The 20,018-nt window shown below is 47.5% G+C and overlaps 1 protein-coding gene across 2 annotated transcripts in view; it reads right to left on the reverse strand.

The window, feature by feature from the left end:
• Positions 1-778: 778 nt before the first annotated feature.
• NTPCR (nucleoside-triphosphatase, cancer-related) overlaps positions 779-20,018 on the reverse strand; it is a 38,939-nt gene continuing 19,699 nt past the window's right edge. Inside the window, exons 4-6 of one of the 2 annotated variants that reach the window (XR_009352714.1) lie at positions 9,846-10,055; positions 1,691-1,819; positions 779-943 (exon numbers count right to left, since the gene is read on the reverse strand). Coding sequence is in view for 1 of the 2 variants with exons in the window: in XM_059170440.1 (XP_059026423.1) it covers positions 1,751-1,819; positions 9,846-10,055 (279 nt within the window). In the remaining variant the exon portion in view is untranslated. Of the gene's footprint in view, positions 944-1,096; positions 1,820-9,845; positions 10,056-20,018 lie in introns of those variants that run through there. The other variant, XM_059170440.1, reaches the window with a different exon arrangement.

Here is a 20,018-nt window from a genome sequence, read left to right on the forward strand (position 1 = left end):
CACCTGGCATGAACGCCAGCTGGATTTGGAGCTAAGGCTAGTTGCTAAAATATTCTGGAAATTCATAGATCTTCACCCGAAATGACCTAAAAGCAATGTGCGGTTTATCACTGCAGTGACCACCAGCCACCAGAAAGGCAAGTCTTACCCCTCGGGGGCTCTGGCGTTCCTGCAGCTGCCCTGCTATGGGCTCAGCCAGAGCTTTCCCCACCATGACTCTTGGTGTAGAGGCACGGGGCCCTCTCCAGGGGATCCCACAGGCAGCTGATGACGGGTCCTCCCGTGCGGTGGCCCTGCCTTCCTTTGACAACACTCATCTCCCCCTTTTCCGAAGGGAAACAGGGCACAGAAGAGTTTAAGGCCACATCGAAGTTGATGTGTCCGAAGTGGGGGCTCTGACTGGAACCCACAGGCCTGAGCCCGCGGGGCACTGCAGCTGTCAGCATCTCCAAGGACGCCGTGCCCCTCACACAGAGGACTCCCATGTTTGCAACCACCGTGTTTCGTTTCTTTCTTTTTTTTTTTAACACCAAGGAAACCTTTTAATTAAACTACAGAAACAATGGTTATAGTACAGAATTTTCATGAGCAAAAAGATACACCATGTTGTAAGTACTTACAAAGTTACAAACCATTTTTGCTTCCTTAACATTTTCCATATTTTAAGGTCATACATGAAGATGATCAGATATACCATTTTGGGGGGAAGGGGGGGAAAAAGCTAGATGTGCTCACTGTATGCTCCGTTATTTATATGCAAGGCCCAGGTGACTGGAAGTGCAGTTGTCAGGCATTTTAATAAACTGGACAGCCATTTGTTTCTGCATGACAAGGCATCTTTACACAGGAGCAATCAGGAGAAAACAGGAAACAGCCAAGCACTCTGCACTGCAACGCCACCTTAACAGCTAACCAGCATTACTCAACTGCTACACAACTGCGCCTAGTGCACAAAAATACACAAGAGAAGAGATTAGAATTGTGTTTGGTAAACAATCCTTTCAAAAAATCAAGTCTTTTCACCTGAAAAGTCTTTATACAAATTTGGGTTCAGATTACCATTTAGATCTGAAGGTAAATAACATATACAAACAAATTTACACCGACTTTTGTAGGTTTTTAATTTTAAGGAATGAAGGCAATGTTGAGTCAATCTCTTGACAGCTTTAGGCTGTGTGTAATGGCTGCACACGTTCTGTTTCTTTTTATTAAGCAATAAGCAATCACATGAACAATTAGATGCATAGGGAGGACCCCAAATGGCTTTTCTCTGAAGTAACCATTTTAAAAAATACAAACTAACTCCTACACCTGGGGGCCGAAGCTGCCCCTGGAGAGGGGTTAATTTTCACAATGGGCAAAACTGATTAGGTAGCGAACGCCCTTCTCCCCCTTCCCCGGAACACACTTACAAACTTCAATGGGGGCAAGTCCCATCTAATACTCTGAAAACCATTCCTCATTTCATAATTTGCCAAAGTCGTATGCACAACTGCAAGAGGAAATAAACAGAAATCTTTCAGCAAAAACAAGCCACAGCGGACGGCTCACCTCGTTGGGCCAATCCAGCACTCAGGCTAATGTGAGCTTTTAAACATTTTATGGAAAACAGCTGTTGGGCTTTCTCTGGAAAAGCCCACAAGGTTTGGTAAGCCCGAAGGCGTAAATCTCTGACCGGCGGAGCACCCACCAGTCTCCATGTGAACCAGCACATTCCTTCAAGCGCACAGCGCAGGGACGCGAACCGTCTTCACTTCCTGACGCTCTGCACACACGTCACAATATCCGGCAAAAGATGGTTTCTGTTTTCCTTGGTGACCTGTGGGAAGAAGCAGGAGAGCGGGCTTCAGAGTCCTTTCTCTTCCTCACTCCTCTGCTAGACCGTGTTCTCCGGGAAGAGCCCGAACAGCCCAGAGAGGGTGCGGCGAGTTTCGGGACTTGAGGGAGGCGGCCCAGCTGGAGGTAAAGGTTCAGGCCTGCCAGAACCCCAGCCCCAGCTTCTGCAAAGGGACAGCTTGGACCACGGAAGCAGGTTGGGTGCTTTTCACCACAAGTCCCTGTTGGGGCTCTGGGAAGGATGATGGAAATGCAGAGGGGAAGCGGCCCCTGCGTGATCAGACCTGAACAGAAGGAAGTGCCTGAGTGAAGCCAGGAGAGCCGCCTACAAGGCGCCCACCAAGAACGGCCGCAGCGCGGCCATGAGTCACACCCCGGATTCACAGAAGGCCCAAAGGCCAGTGATCTACTCTCTCCACGAACTCAGAAAAACCGAGTGTGGTGAGGCGCCGCTGGCACGGGTCAACTCCACACGTGCAGGAAGGGGAAGCTAGGCCCGGGAAGCGTGGGGACATCCCGAGATCTCAGAGGCAGCTGGGGGCGCAGTACACACTCAAACCAGTCAGTCTCTAGACTCCGGAGCACTCTCTCTAGTTCCCGCTCTTAAGCAAAGTAACCAAGGGCCTATTCGAGCTCTACCCCGTGATCTGTTTTTACTTTTCTTTACTAGTGCAGTCCCAACGAGTACAAGGAAAGCGCTCAGACACCACCTGGAGCTTTGGATGGGGGGGTGGCTCCCCAAGTAAGGGCAGGGCCAACACTCCTGCTATCACCATGGCCTTCCTGATGGGCAGCCCCCCAACATTCACCCACTTACCACAGGGCGTCAACTAGAAACTGAGCAAGATGCCAGGGACAGAGGGAGGACTCCATGAGGAGCCTGAAGAGAAGAGTGGGACAGACAAGGCCAGTGAGAACACCGACGGTCAACGGTCCAGGACAGAAGGTCTGGAGAGGCACATGGGAGCCGGGACGGGCGGGGTGACGAAAGGCTTCCATGCGGGCTATGCCCAAAGGTCACCCAGACAGAGAAGGACCCGGCAAAGAGCCATGCGAAGATGAGTGAGCGCATCTGTGCAGCCACGGGTCAGTGCTGCGGACCCTGAGAGGGGAGATGGGCCAGCACGCTGCCGACTGCATAGCCGCCACTGTGAGCCCGCCCGCCTGGCACAGGGCAGGTGCTGGATGACCGTCCCATGGGGAGAGGCACAGGGGCATTATCCCCATGGCTCCCCCACATCCACTCGCCCTCCTCTAAGAGCGCTGGGACTTCTCCCAGGGAGACCACACAGTCTAGGAAACTAGCTCGTGGTCCCCATGTGTGTGGGCTGGGCCCTGGAGATCCAGAGCACCTGACTCCTGAAAGGGGCGAGCTCAGGAGCCAACATCTGCCCCCCCCCACAGCCGTCTGTCCAAGGACAGGGTGCACCTGTCCTCACCCTGTCACTCCCTGGCAGCTCTGGTTCCACTGAAATGAGGACCATCAGCTTTGCCTCCAGCTTGACAAGAAAACACCACACAGCCCGGCAAGGCTCTTTGTTGCTGTGTTTGCTCAAATGATCCAAAGTCTGCTTCTGCTGTTTGCATTCAAAGAAGCGTGCGCGTGCGGATGTGAAGGGAGGAAAGGGGGAGACAGGCAAGCATCAGCGGTGGGAGCTCAGCAGGGTTGCTGCGGGGCTTGTGGCTTCAGCAGCAGAGAGCAGATGGGCCACTAGTTCCCTTCCCTGAACCCCGACCTCAGCAGGACACCAGGCTCCGCCCACAGGGTCTGGGAGTTCACTGTGTGCCTCAGAGGGAGGCCTCCCAGGTGAGGGGCATCTGAGGTCACTTTCCTTCTCAGCAGCTCCTCACTGCCTCCAGAAACTCAACATTTACGAAGCAGACGTGGAGCCGGCAGAGGGGTGCGATTTCACAGGTGTGGGGCTGCAGAGGTCATCAAGAGGAGCCCCGAGGAGCACTCATGTACCACGCAGGCACCATCCCGTGCTCCCGGGATATCCTCTCTATCGGCACCACGAGCATCAGGCAGCAACTAGTCTCAGGACCCAGCCTGAGGTGAGACACGCCCCCTCCCTCTCATCCAGGGGCTAGTGAGCCCCTGCCCCACCGCTGGGAGCTGAGGGCTCCTGGCAGCAGCAGGACATCCCGTACGCACAGATGCTCTCCTAGCCTTGGTTCCACAGAAAAAAATAACAACCGAGAAAGATACATTTTGGGAATGTTTTCATGTTAAAAATTAATGAATGCAAAACTACATTAATATTTGGCTAACTCCCCGCCACCACCACCTTTGATTTCTCTAAGATGATTTCTGAGAATCACAGCAGTTAGAGGTGTACTTGAAACTGTCGACAGTGTTCAGTTACAGACGCGCTTGTACTCCAAAGCCAAGTTCTCGAACTCGAGAGTGAGCAGAGCACCACCTGGCCTGCCAGGGGCCCTTCTCTGCATGCACAACCCGTCTTGTAGTCAACCACCAAGGATCTGGTTCTGCAGAAAGTCCTTCCCGAAAGTTGAGCCCCTGCCCAGCACGGTAGCCCTCGGTGACTTGGTGACACATAGACCCTGACTTCCACGGGGACCAGGGCATTTCATTCATCCTGTGTCTAGCACACGGGGGCAAGGGAGTGGTAGCTCAGGAAATGTTTATTGAAATCTAAGCTTAACCGGTCTCTGAAAATATCTGAATATTATCTCTGAAATACAGCTGAGTGGTAAAAGATTATGAAGGCCCTGACCATCTCAAGCATCCAAGTTGCTCTGTGCAGTCTGCAGGGGCCAAAGGAGGGCCTGAGAGTTCCCAGTCAACAACCTGGGCACCAGGACATCAGAGAAGCTGTGACTCTCTGGACACAGGCATATGCAGGAAAAAAATGCCCCTAAGTGCCTATGCACGACATGCAAGAAAGCAAAACAAAACCGCCTATTTTCCTTGAAACTATGGGAAGGAACTTGACAAATTCCTAATAAGCACAGGATTACAGAAAGAAATTTGACAATGCTTGTTGTAAGTTAACACATATCAAAAGTTATTACTAGCCTGTTTCATGCTGTCTTTATTTTATTGAACCTAAAAATAAGCAGATTCCTGAATCTAGTCCCGCTAGCTCTGTTTTTTCCACAAAGGTTAGTTTCCAAACCAAAAATTACTTTCGTGTTGTTTCAAGTAAGACTTTGCCTGACCCAAGTTTACAAAGATTTACTGCTGTATTTTCTTCTACAAGGCACAGAGTTTAGCAGAGTCAGCTTCTCGCCCTCTGCCCCTCCCTGCATGCTTGCTCTCTCAGATAAATAAATTAATTAAATAAAAAAAAGGAGCTGTAGAGTTTAGTTCTTACGTTTAGGCCTAGGATCTACTTTGAGTTAATTCTGGTGTATGATGTAAGGAACCAACTTTCCTCCTTTGCACGTGGATATCCAGTCTCCCAGCACCATTTATTAAAAAGCAATTCTTTCCTCATTAAGTTGTCCTGGCCCTCTTGCCGAAAATGAACTGATCTTAGATGTAAGGATTTATTTCCGGACTTTCACGCATCCACGTGTCTAGCCTTTGGCCAGTCCTATACTATCACGATCGCTGTAGCTCTGTGGTCGCTGTAGCTCTGTGGGAAGTTCTGAAGTCAGAAGCATGAAGTCAGAGTCTCCCAACAGTGTTCTTTTCCAAGACCATTTCAGTGGGGTCCTCTGCATGTCCGCATGCATTTTAGGATTCACTTGCTTGTCAGCGTCCACAAATACCCTGCTGGCTTTCGAAGCAGAGCTTAACAGACCCTCCCTCACTCCTGTTATCTACAGAAGTCCACAGACCCCCAGGACAGCATCAAATTCCTGGTGAGATAAAAATGCTTTATGCCTGGCTTGATGAAAATACCCATGGCAGGAATGAGCAAGGAGAGGTCTACGAATGCCCAAACTGGAAGGAAATCAGGACCCAGTTCCTGGTACTCTTGTGATCTTGCATTCCACAAATAAAAAGTAAAAGCATAAAAACTGCTTTATGGGAAAAAAAGAAGTATAAAGGGCTTTGAATTCACAGTGGAAGAGATTTTAGTTGTAGTAAAATTTTATAAAGTAGAAAATCCAAATAATTTCTAGCAATGAGATATTTTTAGCAAAATCATCTGAATCATCCCTATCACCAAAAGGGTTGTGCCAGAGCACAGGCCGTGCAGATGGACAGACAGAAGTCTGAATCCCAGCTGTGCCACCTCCTAGCCGAAGACCCTGGACACGCTGTGCTGCTTCTCATGGATAAAACACAGATTGCAGCTCTACCTCAGCAGGTACTGTGAGGTCTATGTGCCCCGGTGATCTCCTGGACCAAGCACAGGACCTCAGTCCAGGTGCTTAGTGCCTGGTGCCCACAGTGGCATCTAAGTCAAGGCTCCAGGCTCCAGCTGACCCTTCTGGGCCCTCAGCAGATAACGTTTGCCAGCATTTCCAGCAAGCAGATATTTCAAAGGAAATCAATGAGACAAGCTTTCTAAATGCCACTACGACAACAGAACTCTTGTCTGTATATGCGTGTGCACGTTTTCACACATCTGTGCGTGCTTGTGGTAGGAAGGGGCCAGCACAGGTATTTTCTTCATGTTGCTACAGAACCAGGGAAACAGTGCACACAGCTCTTTCTAGTCATCTTGATCCATGATGGGCTTTCTATCTTGCCTCTACAGCATTCACATGCTCAGACAAACAAATATGAAATAAACTGAAAACATTTTTCAGTGGCCCCACTTAGAGACTGGTAAACTCTACAAGACATTAGAAACAAAATTAACCAAACTTCTGAAATAGAAACATTTTCAGGAAGGGGACTGTCAATACCCATACCCACACCATGATAATAGAAGCTCCTAAATTACCAAGACCATCCTCCAATGACATAAATGTTAGATCTTTTATTATAGTACCACAAGTCCCTGAGGCTTTTTTTTTTTTTTTTTTTTTTTTGGTGGGTTTTTCCCCCCAAAGTCTGCTCTTTGTCAGGCAGTTTCTATTGTTCTACCTTCAACTTTACCGAATATTCCCTTTGTCCATCTCCATTCTCCTGAGGAGTCTTCCACAAACTTTCTCAATCAATCACTGTATGTTATAGTTCTAAAGTTTTTCTTTGATTTTTACGTCTTCTATAGCTTTGCTAAAACTGAGATTTTCTATTTTCACTTGTTTCCAGCATGTTTGTAACTGATCACTGAAACACTTTCATCATGGCTGTTTCAGGATGCCCGCCCTGTAATTCCAACATCTCCATCTCCTTGCTGTCGGCACGTGCTGATGTTTGTTCTGTTCCAGTTGCTTGTCCTGGTGCCTGGTAGGATAGGCGATGTTCAGTTGTGTCTGCTGTGCTGTCCTCTGGCTGCGCTTCCCAGCCAGTGTGCCTTTTTCTTTCCACCCTCCAGGTCTCCTGATGTTTGGTTTATATGTAATGTCCAAGGTTTTCAGCTCCGCTTGAGAGGAAGGATAGGGAAAGTGTATCTATTCCACCTTATGTGGAACAGGAAGCGTTCAGAGGGTTTTTTTCTGAAAAGGAGTGCTGTTTACCGATGCTATCAGTAAGTCTAGGTAACAGGAGTACCTCAGTGGAATCCTTTCCCTCTTGAGTTCAGTCCCACGACCACGTCCTAACATGCTCGGTTGTCAGCACGGGGAGGCGGCCCTCCCCATGCTACAGAACTTACTTCCTCACCCGCTATGTTCTTCCTTCTTTTCTCCACTTCCTCCTTAAAAACCCACCCAGGAACCAGGTCCCCCAGGCCACTTCTCCCCACAGAGTTCTCTCTCTTCTCTGCTTCCGGATGTTGATGTCACATCACCTACGTCTCTCGAAGGAAGGGAACATGCTTCTGCGGTACCTTGGACCAAATGCTGGGTGCATAAGCTGCTCTCAGACAGGGTTCAGAGAACTTCCCTGCATATGAGAAAGGGACAGGACCAGAAAATAGATAATCCCACCCCTGGACTTGCAATAAGGAGAATGAGATTCTTCATTTGTAAAAGGGGAAGAGAAGCCCACACCAGCCTGAAAGGAACACAAAACAGATAAGAACAATGGGGCTTATGAGCCCCTATCTCTCACATAATTAACCCAAAGCTAGTCACTTTATTTACACATCATTAGGAACAATGATTACCTTGCCTGGAGAATAATTTCCAGTCCTAAGAGAAAATGAGCTATTATCTTAAGATACACCCGTTTTTTGTTCCTGGATATAGCAGCCGCAGCCCCTCATCCCATCTAGGACTTGGAGATGACACTGGTTTGCAGGGACGGCCAGTCTCCGGAGTTGACGGGCAGCAACGCCCCCACCTTCCACCCTGGAAGCCATCTGGCCTGAAGATGAATGGTCTTTCCTCCTCTCTCCCTCTACTTCCACAGAAACTCTAGAATCACAACCAAAAACTCTAACCTTGAGGCCGTGTAAAGTAAGAGATGGCGTGAGCAACATGAAACTCTGAAGACAAGGCCCCCCAGACTTCGGAGATGTCACGTGACTTTCAGGGTTCTCAGCACCTTGGGCAGCTCCCCCCGGGGTCAGCACCTCCCTTCCCAAAGGCCTCCAGCCCAAGGGCTACATCACCCCAGTAGTGGTTTTCTTTGCCCTTGTCGATACATGCTGTGGTGATTAGCTGACACCGGTGGGCCGAGCCCCTCTTAGACTGCGCGATCCGGAGGGCACCAACCTGGTCACTCCCTGCCAGCATCACCACTTAGCACATGGTGCTGCTCACTTCTTACTAAGTAAATGAAGGCAGACAGGCACGAAGTTTTCCAAGTCTGGCTGCTCAAACCCTAACATGGTTTACTGCCGCAAGAGCACCCCACGATATGCTGGTGATGACACGTGGATGCCCCACAGGGCGGGAGAGCCACAGTGGTGGCATTTTAGCCAGTGACGTAAGGTGCTTGTGGTACCGGGCGGCTGGCACTCACTCTCCATGTCCAGGTGGAGATGCCCAGCCAGCCCGACCTGCTCTCGAGGCGCTTGTGGGCCTGTGAGCTGTTACACTGGTAGTGGGGCTCGGCGACAGGCCGGGCTCAGCTGGGAACGTGGCTCTCTCCCTGACACAGATGAAGGGGCTCAGGACAAAACAACGAGCTAAGAAGGCCCTGAAGAGACAAAGGGGAAAGGACATCATGTACGTGGGCCAAGTGCCAGCAGTGCTATCAGAGGCCCAGGCGCTGGCTCGGGACATGGCCACCAGCTGGCAGGACGGAGCCTGCCCTCACTCACACGTGCTCCACCACACACCCACCCACTGACGGGCACCCGGCAACCGCTTGAGGGCTTGTGAAAGCACACCGCTGGGCCCAGGCCTGGGGCCCCACTCGTGAGGTCAGGGCGGGCCTACAGCTCCGTGCGCCCCCTGGACCTGCGGGTGAGGCCTGGGCAGCTGCTCTGCCTCTATCACCTGGCCTGATGCGCTCTGCCCTGGCTCTGCCCAGGAAGGCAGAGGGACTGAAGAAATGCGTTTTTCATTTAAGCGTAAGGAGTCACAGGTGGCTGATGGCTACCACCCAGTGCAGACGGGGCATTTCCACCCTCGCTGGCCATTCTACTGCGCGGTGCTGCTCTCCAGCAGCTGGAGGCTGTGTTCCACGCTGGGGCCACAGGGAAGTGCGTTTTGTCATTGAGGACAGGCAAAATGCACGTTCTATATATTCTTAGAAAATCAGACTCACCTGGATCTAGCCTCTGAGGGGGGAAAATGGTAATTCAAAGCAAAGGTACATTTCAAAGCCTCCCCCATGTCTGAGGTCACCCGCCCGTTTTTTTTGTTTTTTTTTTTTTTTAAGATTTTGACAGAGATCACAAGTAGGCAGAGAGGCAGACAGAGAAAGAGAGGAAGGGAAGCAGGCTCCCTGCTGAGCAGAGAGCCCGATGTAGGGCTCGATCCCAGGACCCTGAGATCATGACCTGAGCTGAAGGCAGCGGCTTAACCCACTGAGCCACCCAGGCGCCCCACCTGCTCTGTTTTTATAGGCACAGGAAACCAGCTGTACTCACACTGAACACCTGAACGTCATTTCTGTTTCTGATTTCTTCCACGAGGGCCAGCGGTTTTCCTTTCGGTATTGGGATCGTGCCCAGGACAACAGTCCCTGGGGTGGCCAGTGTTTGACGAACAGCCCGGATGAAAGGCTGACTGAAGAGCTCCATCTTCCCGATCTCGTCGATGATGCACACTCTGTGCTCTGGGCCACTGCTGGAACCTGCCTGAAGATGACAAAGACACCCAAGTCATGTTAATAAGCAAAGGGCCCCGGGGTCCTACTCCCCAGTCACTCATCAACTAAGCTTTGGAAGGTGGGAGACGACCTCTCAGTCTACAGGGGACTCCCTGGCAAACAGATCTGGGGGAACTCTCTCGGAAACTGCAACAATCAGAAAATTCAGTTTCCCAAGCAACCCAGGTTCCTGGCAATTTTCACTCTTCTAGAACGGTTCCCGTAATAACCAAGCTTTGTATTTATATACGCCCAGGAAATAAACAGCACCCGCATGCCTCAGGTTTAAAAGAAATGAGAGAGCAAGCCTGGGAGCCCTTATTAGTAAAACTGGCCTCTTTTTGTGTGTGGTTCTGAGTTTCGGGAGCCTCCCTGTCTGGAGGACGTAACCGCTGCACGCAAATGCCTGTGTGGTTCACAGTGTGCACTGCGAGGGCTGGTGGAGAGAACTGAATGGTAAAAGGAAAGGGGTCCTGTTTAGAAGAAAAACAAGTGAGCAGGACTATGCCATTTTAACTGCAGATTCCCTTTCTAACGACTTCATCCCTCTCCTTCCTTCCAAGCCCCTCTTGGAACAGGTGCAGCAGCCAGCCTCCACGGGCCCCAGGGCCTCCCAGCTCCTTTGGCTCCCACCCTTGCTCTGACACCTCCTACAGTTCCAGGGCTGGTCTCTGTGATCAGCAGAATGGTGAAGGGATGGCATGTCCCCCTCTGAAATTAGGTAGAAAAGACCTCTGCGTCCAGCTTGGTCTCAATCTCTCTCTCAGATCGTTTCCTCTGGGGAAGGCGAGCGCCATGGTGTAAGTAAGCACGCTCAGAAAGCACGTAGTAGGGAACAGAGGCCTCCTGACAACCGTGAGAGTGAGCTGGGAGGCGGAACGTCTCAGTCAAGCATGGGATGACTGTAACCTCATGACTGAGCCTGAGCCCGAACCACCCGGCTAAGCCCTTCCTGGACTCCTGACCCAGGAAAACCATGTAAGATAAAGCCCATGGTTCTAAACTCCTCAGTTCTGCGGCCCTTTGCTCCATAACCACTGACCACTAACATCCATGCCTTCCCTGGAAAGCCTTCCCAGAGAAAGCTGACAGGACTCTGAATGGTCTTGCGGCAGTGGGGACACAAAGGAACACGTAACTCTTTGGTGAATGCTGAGTGACAACACATTTTATGTATCTTTGTATAAATGATGACTCTGAAAACTCTAAAGCTGATTTTTACTCCAGTTCTTAGATTCCATAAATAATTACATCAGTTCATTCTCAGAATGTGTGGCTGAGTTCAACCAGATCTGTCTCCTACTGAGAATCCCGCAGTTAGAGTGTGGTGTGGCTGGCGGGGTACACATGGCAGCCGGTGAGAGACAGGGCTGAGTGGCAGGTCCTGAAGCCTGTAAGGGACACAGAGGGCTGTGCGTTCTATCCAACAGCCGAGGGATGCTAAGCCAAGGATGGTCACGGGTTCTTCCTGAAAGGCTGCTAGCTGTGTGGCCTCAGGGACAAGCGGGGAATCTTTTGGAACAGACGATGTGAGACTATGGGGTCCAGTCTGAGGCAGTTCCTGAAGGGAAGCATTAGAGCAGTGGTTGTCAAATTTTATGTAAGGGGCACTCTTCTCATCTGCCGACTTAGTATCACACACCTATTTTCCCACTCACTTCACTAGCAGAAAGGCCAGGAAGGGGCCCACTGTAGTCATCCAAGAGCTGGTCTCTATACTTACTCAAACTTCCGTGTTTCTAATGTACTGCATTTTTAACTTTAAATTGTATCCTGTGTGTGTGGAGAGGGGTACACATGCACGCCCACACATATACACGCGGGCATGTACCCACGCATGCACACACACCCACACTTACGACGTTTCCCCTTCAGGGGCGGGACAAGGTCATATTCATCTTTTTCTTTCCCACGGAACTGAGTGATGCAAAGCTGCGCCAAGGCAGCTAGTGCACCCCACTGATGGGGTGAGGGAGGAGAGGTGAGCACCTATGGAACCAGTCACTGTCATTTCCAAATTTTTTCTTTGAAAATGAATGCCAAAATTGGGAGAAATTTAAAAAATGGTCAATTACCAGCTCATCAGCATAAAAACAGATGATCCCAAAAGAGCAAGGCATTCCAATGAGCTCTGACCAAGGAGTACTTGGGGCATTCTGCTGCCTCCAGAAACTGGGACTAATGATGGATGTCATCTTCCCACAGGGCACCATCCAGAAGCCAAACAGAACTCTATCTGGCACATGAAAATGATAGTTTGAAAGCAGTCAATTCAGACAAAGAGAAACCATATGAAGAATGTGTGTGATTGGTCTGAAACCTATGGGATCTGACAAAGGTGTTCCTAAGGGAGAAATACATTGCCATCCAAGCCTCACTCAAAAATACTGAAAAATCCAGAACACACCAGCTGTCTTTACACCTTAAAGAACTGGAAAATCAACAACAAGTTAAGCTAACTCCACACACTAGAAGGGAAATAATCAAGGTTAGAGCAGAGATCAATGAGATAGAAACTAGAGATACAGAACACATCAACGAAACTAGAAGCTGGTTGTTTGAAAGAATCAGTAAGATCGATAAGCCAATTGCAAAAGTAATCCAAAAGAAAAGTGAGAGGACCCAAATTAATAAAATTATGAATGAAAAGGGAGAGATCAAGACTAACACCAAGGAAATAGGAACAATCATCAGAAATTATTCTCAACAGTTATATGCCAATAATTCAAGCAACCTAGATGAAATGGATGCATTCCTGGAAATGTATAAATTTCCAAAACTGAATCAGGAAGAAACTGACAACCTGAATAGACCAATATCTGGTAACAAGATTGAAGCAGTGATCAAAAACCTCCCAAAAAACAAGAGTCTGGGACCTGATGGATTCCCAGGGAAACTGTACCAAACATTTATAGAAGAAATAATACCTACTCTCCTGAAGCTGTTTCAAAAAACAGAAACAGAAGGAAAACTTCCAGACACTTTCTATGAAGCCTGCATTACCCTGATCCCCACACCAGGCAAAGACCCCACCAAAACGGAGAATTTCAGACCAATATCACTGATGAATATGGATGCCAAAATTCTCAACAAGATCCTATCTAATAGGATCCAACAGCACACTAAAAAGATTATCCACCGTGACCAGGTAGGATTTATTTCTGGTATGCAGGGGTGGTTCAACATTCACAAATCAATCAGTGTGATAGAACAAATCAGTAAGAGACGAGAGAACCACATGGTCCTCTCAATTGATGCAGAAAAAGCATTTGACAAGATACAGCATCCATTCCTGATTAAAACTCTTCAAAGTACAGGGATAGAGGGAACGTTCCTCAACTTCATAAAATCTATCTATGAAAAACCCACAGCGAGTATCATCCTCAAGGGGAAAAGCTGACAGCCTTCCCACTGAGATCAGGAATACAGGAAGGATGCCCACTCTCACCACTCTTGTTCAACATAGTACTAGAAGTCCTAGCAACAGCAATCAGACAACAAAGAGAAAGAAAAGGTATTCAAATTGGCAATGAAGAACTCAAACTCTCTCTCTTCGCAGATGACATGATAATTTATAGGGAAAACCCAAAAGACTCCACCCCGAAACTACTAGAACTCATACAGCAATTCAGTAAAGTGGCAAGATATGAAGACAATGTACAGAAATCAGCTGCTTTCTTATACACTAACAATGAAAATACAGAAAGGGAAATTAGAGAATAGATTGTTTACTATAGCACAAAAAACCATAAGATAACTAGGAATAAACCTATCCAAAGAGGTAAAGGATCTGTACTCGAGGAGCTACAGAACACTCATGAAAGAAATCGAAAAAGACACAAAAAGATGGAAGACCATTCCATGCTCATGGATCAGAAGAATAAGCATTAAAATATCTACACTGCCTAGAGCAATTTATACTTTCAATGCCATTACCATCAAAATTCCACCGGCATTTTTCAAAGAGCTGGAACAAACAATCCTAGAATTGGTATGGAAACAGAAGAGATCCTGAATTGTAAAGGAAATGTTGAAAAGGAAAAACAAAACTGGGGGCATCACGTTGCCTGATTTCAAGCTTTACTACAAAGCTGTGATCACCAAGACAGTATGATACTGGCACAAAAACAGACAAACAGACCAGTGGAACAGAATAGAGGGCCCAGATATGGACCCACAATTCTACGGTCAACTAATCCTCGACAAAGCAGGAAAAAATACAGTCCCTTCAATAAGTGGTGTTGGGAAAATTGGACAGCTATATATAGAAGAATGAAACTCGACCATTCTCTTGTATCATATGCAAAAGTAAACTCGAAATGGATAAAAGGCCTCAATATGAAGCAGAAATCTATCAAAATCCTTGAGGAGAACAGAGGCAGTTACTTCTCTGACATCGGCCACACCAACTTCTTTCAAGACATGTCTCCAAAAGCAAAGGAAACAAAAGCAAAAATGAACTTTTGGGAGTTCATCAAGATCAAAAGCTTCTGCACAGCAAAGGAAACAGTCAACAAAACAAAGAGGCAACCCATGGAATGGGAGAAGATATTCACAAATGACACTATGGACAAAGTAATCTATAAAAAACTCCTCAAACTCAACACACACAAAACATAATCATGTCAAAAAATGGACAGAAGACATGAACAGACACTTCTCCAATGAAGACATACAAATGGCCATCAGACACATGAAAAAATGTTCATCATCACTAGCCATCAGGGAGATTCAAATCAAAACCACACAGAGATACCACCGTACACCAGTTAGAATGGCCAAAATCAACAAGATAGTAAACAACATGTGTTGGAGAATATGTGGAGAAAGGGGAATTCTATTACACTGTTGGTGGGAATGCAAGTTGGTGCAACCACTTTGGAAAACGATGTGGAGATTCCTTAAGAAATTAAAAATAGAGCTTCCCTATGACCTTGCAATTGCACTACTGGGTATTTACCACAAAGATACAGATGTAGTGAAAAGATGGACCATCTGTACCCCAATGTTTATAGCAGCAATGGCCACAATCGCCAAACTGCAGAAAGAGCCAAGACGCTCTTCAACAGACAAATGGATAAAGATTTGGTTCATATACACTATGGAGTGTTATGCCTCCATCAGAAAGGATGAATATCCAACTTCTTTATCAACATGGATGGGACTGGAAGAGATTATGCTGAGTGAAGTAAGTCAAGCAGAGAGAGTCAATTATCATATGGTTTCACTTACTTGTGGAACATAAGGAATAACACTGAGGACACTGGGAGAAGGAGAGAAGTGAGCTGGGGGAAATTAGAGGGGGAGATGAAGCATGAGAGACTGTGGACTCTGAGAAACAAACTGAGGGTCTTGGAGAGGAGGGGGATGGGGAGTTGGGTGAACCTGGTGGTGGGTATTAAGGAGGGCACATATTGCATGCAGCACTGGGCGGGATGCATGAACAAAATCTTGGAACACTGAAAAGAAATAAAAATTAAAAAATAAAAATTAAAAAAAAATCACATGTGTGTATGCCTGTGTATATGTATGTATTTGGGTGTATGTATGTGGGGAGGTAGTGAACGCGGACATGTATGTAAATACACACGAGTAGATACAAACATAAAGCACGAGGCTCCAAAACCACCCTTCCTTGGAGTCTCTGCAACATTCACCCATGACCGCTCACAAACATCAAGCACCTGCACAAAGATATCTGGACACATATGCATACGTTCTGTTCTACCAACTGGAAATGCTCATTTTAAAACACTAGTTTATATAAAATCCTCTCTGTCCAAAATTAGGGACTTCTATCATCCAGAAACTGTAGGAATCTCAAAAATAAGCCTGGGGTTTTTGAGGAAAAATCTGTTATTGGTGCTCAAGTGAGAGGCAGATACCAGATGCTAAGCCACTAAGAAGCCTGTCAAGACTGGTTTTTCTAAATAACTCAGGACCATACATTCAAGAGTGAAATACAAGAGCCAGTGTCGGAGCGCCTGGGTGGCTCAGTCAGTTGAGTGTCCAACTCTTGTCTTTGGCTTAGGTCATGGTCTCAGTGTTATGGGACTAAGCCCTGTGTCAGGCTCCGTGTGCAACAGGAAGTCTGCTTTCAATTCTCTTTCTCTCTCTGCCATACCCCTGCTCCTGCTCTCTCTCAAAAAAAAAAAAAAAAAAAGAAAAAAGAAAAAGAAAAGTTAAATTAAATCTTAAAAAAAAAAAAAAGGACCACTATCATATTCAAAATTGTTTTTATAGAATGTCAAGCAACTGTAGAGGCAAACAAAAAACAAGCCAGTGAGCACATACCATGTTTACATTGTTCCAAATTCTGAGTTCATAAAGACGCAACCTGACAGCCCCCAGGGCCCAGGTTTGAAAACGGTCAGGAAGCCCCACAGTCCTCCCGGGTGCTGGTTGCGGGGAAGTCAGAAGGAGACCCTGGAGAGCCCGTACCTGAACCTGAACAGATGGAGTAAGGTGCTCGTGCAGCACCTCAGGCCTCCTTGGGCCGCAGGTGAACATCACTATGTGCGCATCTGGGGTGCAGCCCTTCTCCCCTGCACCTCCTCTCTCTGCAGGGTACCACGAGGCAGCAGGAGGGCACGAATCATGCACCACTCCTCAGCCAGGCCTACGGGTCACAGGACTATCCATCCACTTTCACAGTCTCGGAAAGGGAGAAACACTTGGGGCAAAGCATATTTTACCTCTTCTGTTTGTTCTGAGGGAGAAGAGATTTCTTTAGGATATGGTCCTAAAACTGACCAGCCAGGGGTAAGGGAAGCTATGAATAATTTTACAGCTTTGCTTACACTCAGCTAGTTTGCTTTCTGAAAAGATTAAATCGATTTAGCACAACAACAAAATATCTGTGTACCAATTATGCCAGAGACCTGAAAACTGTGACTTTTGTTTTTATTTAATCTTCACATGTACTTTTAAGAACACGAAAGAAAAAGTAATTTCATTTAACCAAAGTGGTCAATTCATTTAACGGAAATACTGAACGGAGGCAATTTCATTTAACCAAAATACTGATCCAAGGAAAAGCTAACTAAAGTGGCTTTTGCCTTATTGTGAATTATTTACTTAATAAATATTTCTGGTGGTCTTAGGTTTTTTTTTTTTTTTTTTTTTAAGTATCAGACACAAGGACCAGCTTCTGAGCTGGCCTGTCTAGGACAACAGGTATCAAAAGTCATGGGAAACAACTGCGGAGCATCCGCCAGAAGTCTGGCAGCAGAACTAGGGTCCTTCCCCGCAAACCCACAGGTTGTGGGAGGCCAGGAAAGCACATGGTGGGGACAGCGGCTGCCGCCAAGCCCACAACTGCTCAACATCTGAAGTTAGGAACTAAAAGTGAAGGGCTCCAATTAGACCTCTCCGTGTGCTTATTCCAAGCCTAAAGTTTCAGATCCCCTTAGCAGTCTGGTGGCATGTGGATCTCGTGTCCCTAGGGATGAAGGTACCAGCTGGTAGCCAGGGTGAGCTGTCTAGACGGCCTGCCACGCCCTGCAGCCCAGCCCTTCTCCCCTTGGGCATGCTCTGGGTGGGAGCGGTGCCCACTCAAATGCCAGAGATTCCCACCCCAGGGCCAAGCAGACTGGGCTGAGGCTCCACCGGGATGTCCTAACTGGCCTCCCTAGAGCTCACCCACGTGAGCACCCAATCGTAGAGCATCAGACGGCACTGATGCTATCTTGTAAGCTACGAGAACTATCCCAGGACTGAAACAGCATCTGCTGGCTGACAGTCAGCCCTGTGCATGGAGAACCCACTACCCCTTGTGATCCCAGCACCTTGGGACCAGCCTGGACATCTGAGCTTGTGGGTCTCCATGACAGACCTACGGCTTGCTCTGGCCCCTGGGGAGCTTTGTGGCAAACTGCTAATGTGAGGCTCCTCCTGAGGTTCTCCTACCCATCACCTTGCTCACCTTCTTGAGAGAGATAAGTACACCTGTCCCTATCCACACCCCTAGCCGCCCGGGACACACACACGCTTTACTAACAATGTTGCTTTCAGTCCTAATAACTCCACCCCGCAGCTATCTGCCTGGTTTACAGAGGAGGAGCACAGTGGATTCAGACAAAGTCACTGAGCCCCCAAGTGAGAGCTCAGAGTCAAAGCCAAGATCACCTGATGCCAGAGCTCCCTTCCATCCCCACGTGCGATACCACCTGTGCATTGTCAGGCCAAGGAAGGAAAGAAAGGGAAGGAAAGGATCCAAGATGCTAAAAGAAAGAAATGAAGGAATTCATTACAGGACAGTAAGTCCCGTAAGGACTTTTCTCTCCAATGAGAAGCAGGAGCACTTCAGTTTCTAGGGGCTATGGAGGCAGAGCCATAAACACCCTCATCTGTTTCTGGAGGAACCACATTACTTTTAATTTCTCAAAAAGGATGACATAGTTGGGGTAGCAGAACAATTCACGTCATCGACATCATTTTATCCAGGATAGAGCACGGCCTGCTTTAGTAGGCAGATGTGACTTCCCCCCCACAACCCCACCACAGGAGCAGGCCTCCCTCCTTTACACACAGCGAGACGGGACCAGGCACCTCCAGAGGTGCTCACTCCTGCCACTTCCTTATCGGCTAGCGGTGTTAACAGTAGCTGCGCTTATAATAATTCCTCTTACTTAGTAAAAATCTCACTCAGTATTTAAACTTTTTTTTTTCTTGAAGATTTTTTTATTTATTTGACGGAGATCACAAGTAGGCAGAGAGGGAGGCAGAGAGAGAGAGAGAAGCAGGCTCCCCGCCGAGTGGACAGCCTGATGTGGGGCTCAATCCTAGGACCTTGAGATCATGACCCGAGCCAAAGGCAGAGGCTTTAACCCACTGAGCCAGTCAGGCACCCCTAAACTTTTCATTCAAGTTATTTTTGAGGTCTGATATCCTTTTATTACATACTGCTCAGAAGAGAGAAGGTTGAATGTTTTAGCTACAGGAAAACAGTGATGACTTCTTGTCTCACTAACAAGGAGGCCGGAGAGAAGTAAACAGGCACAGCTCTGATGAGGAAAAATCAACCATTACGGCTCTTGTGGTTTGCCTTTCCGACGCACAGCAATCCTACTCTTAGCTACCACTCACCCTGTTCCAGGAAGTATTCCAAAAGGCAATAGTTAAACTGGCTTTCCAGATAAAGCCTCCATGAAAAGTATTACTTTCAGATAATCTAAGAAAGCTAAAAAAGAAGGAGAACCAGGAGAATTTTCATGACAAGGATGTCCATGGTCTTAAAGTGTCTCCCTACTCATTGCTTATGAATTTCAAAGGAAAGAAGAGTAAATGCACAGTGGGGACATGACAATTCTTCACTCAGGTAATCAAAACAAACATCAGCAAACATCGAGTGCCTCTGGATGAGACGACCGAGAAATGTGCGTCACGGCTTATGTGGCATTCTGACTGAAGTTACCGCAAACAAGCAGAAAAGCTCCCAAAAGGAAAGTCCCATTAGAGTAGAACTGTATTCCTCAAAGATGTCAAGGTCAGAAAGGACAAAGGATAACTAAGGAAATGTTCCAGATTTAAGAAGGCTGTGGAGATATGGCAGCTACACCCAACACTTGACCCTGAACCTGCTACAAGGGACATCATCCAGTCAATTGACAAAACAGGCTTGGGAATGGAAGATTATTAGTATTTCTTTCTTTTTTTTTTTTTTTAAGATTGTATTTATTTATTTGAGAGAGAGAGCAGCGACAGAGGGAGAAGCAGACTCCCCACTGAGCAGGGACCCAGCCATGGGACTCAATCCCAGGACCTTGGGATCATGACCTGAGCCGAAGGCAGACGCTTAACTGACTGAGCCACCCAGGTGCCCCCAATAGTATTTTCTTGGTGTAAAAATGTACTGAGGCTGAGAACTGTACCAATTACATAAGAGCATATGCTTATTCTTTGGAAAAATATACTGAACTTTATACTGAATATATTTTACTTACAATATACT

Source organism: Mustela lutreola, chromosome 4 (genome assembly GCF_030435805.1).
Source record: "Mustela lutreola isolate mMusLut2 chromosome 4, mMusLut2.pri, whole genome shotgun sequence".
NCBI classification, from domain to species: domain Eukaryota; kingdom Metazoa; phylum Chordata; class Mammalia; order Carnivora; family Mustelidae; genus Mustela; species Mustela lutreola.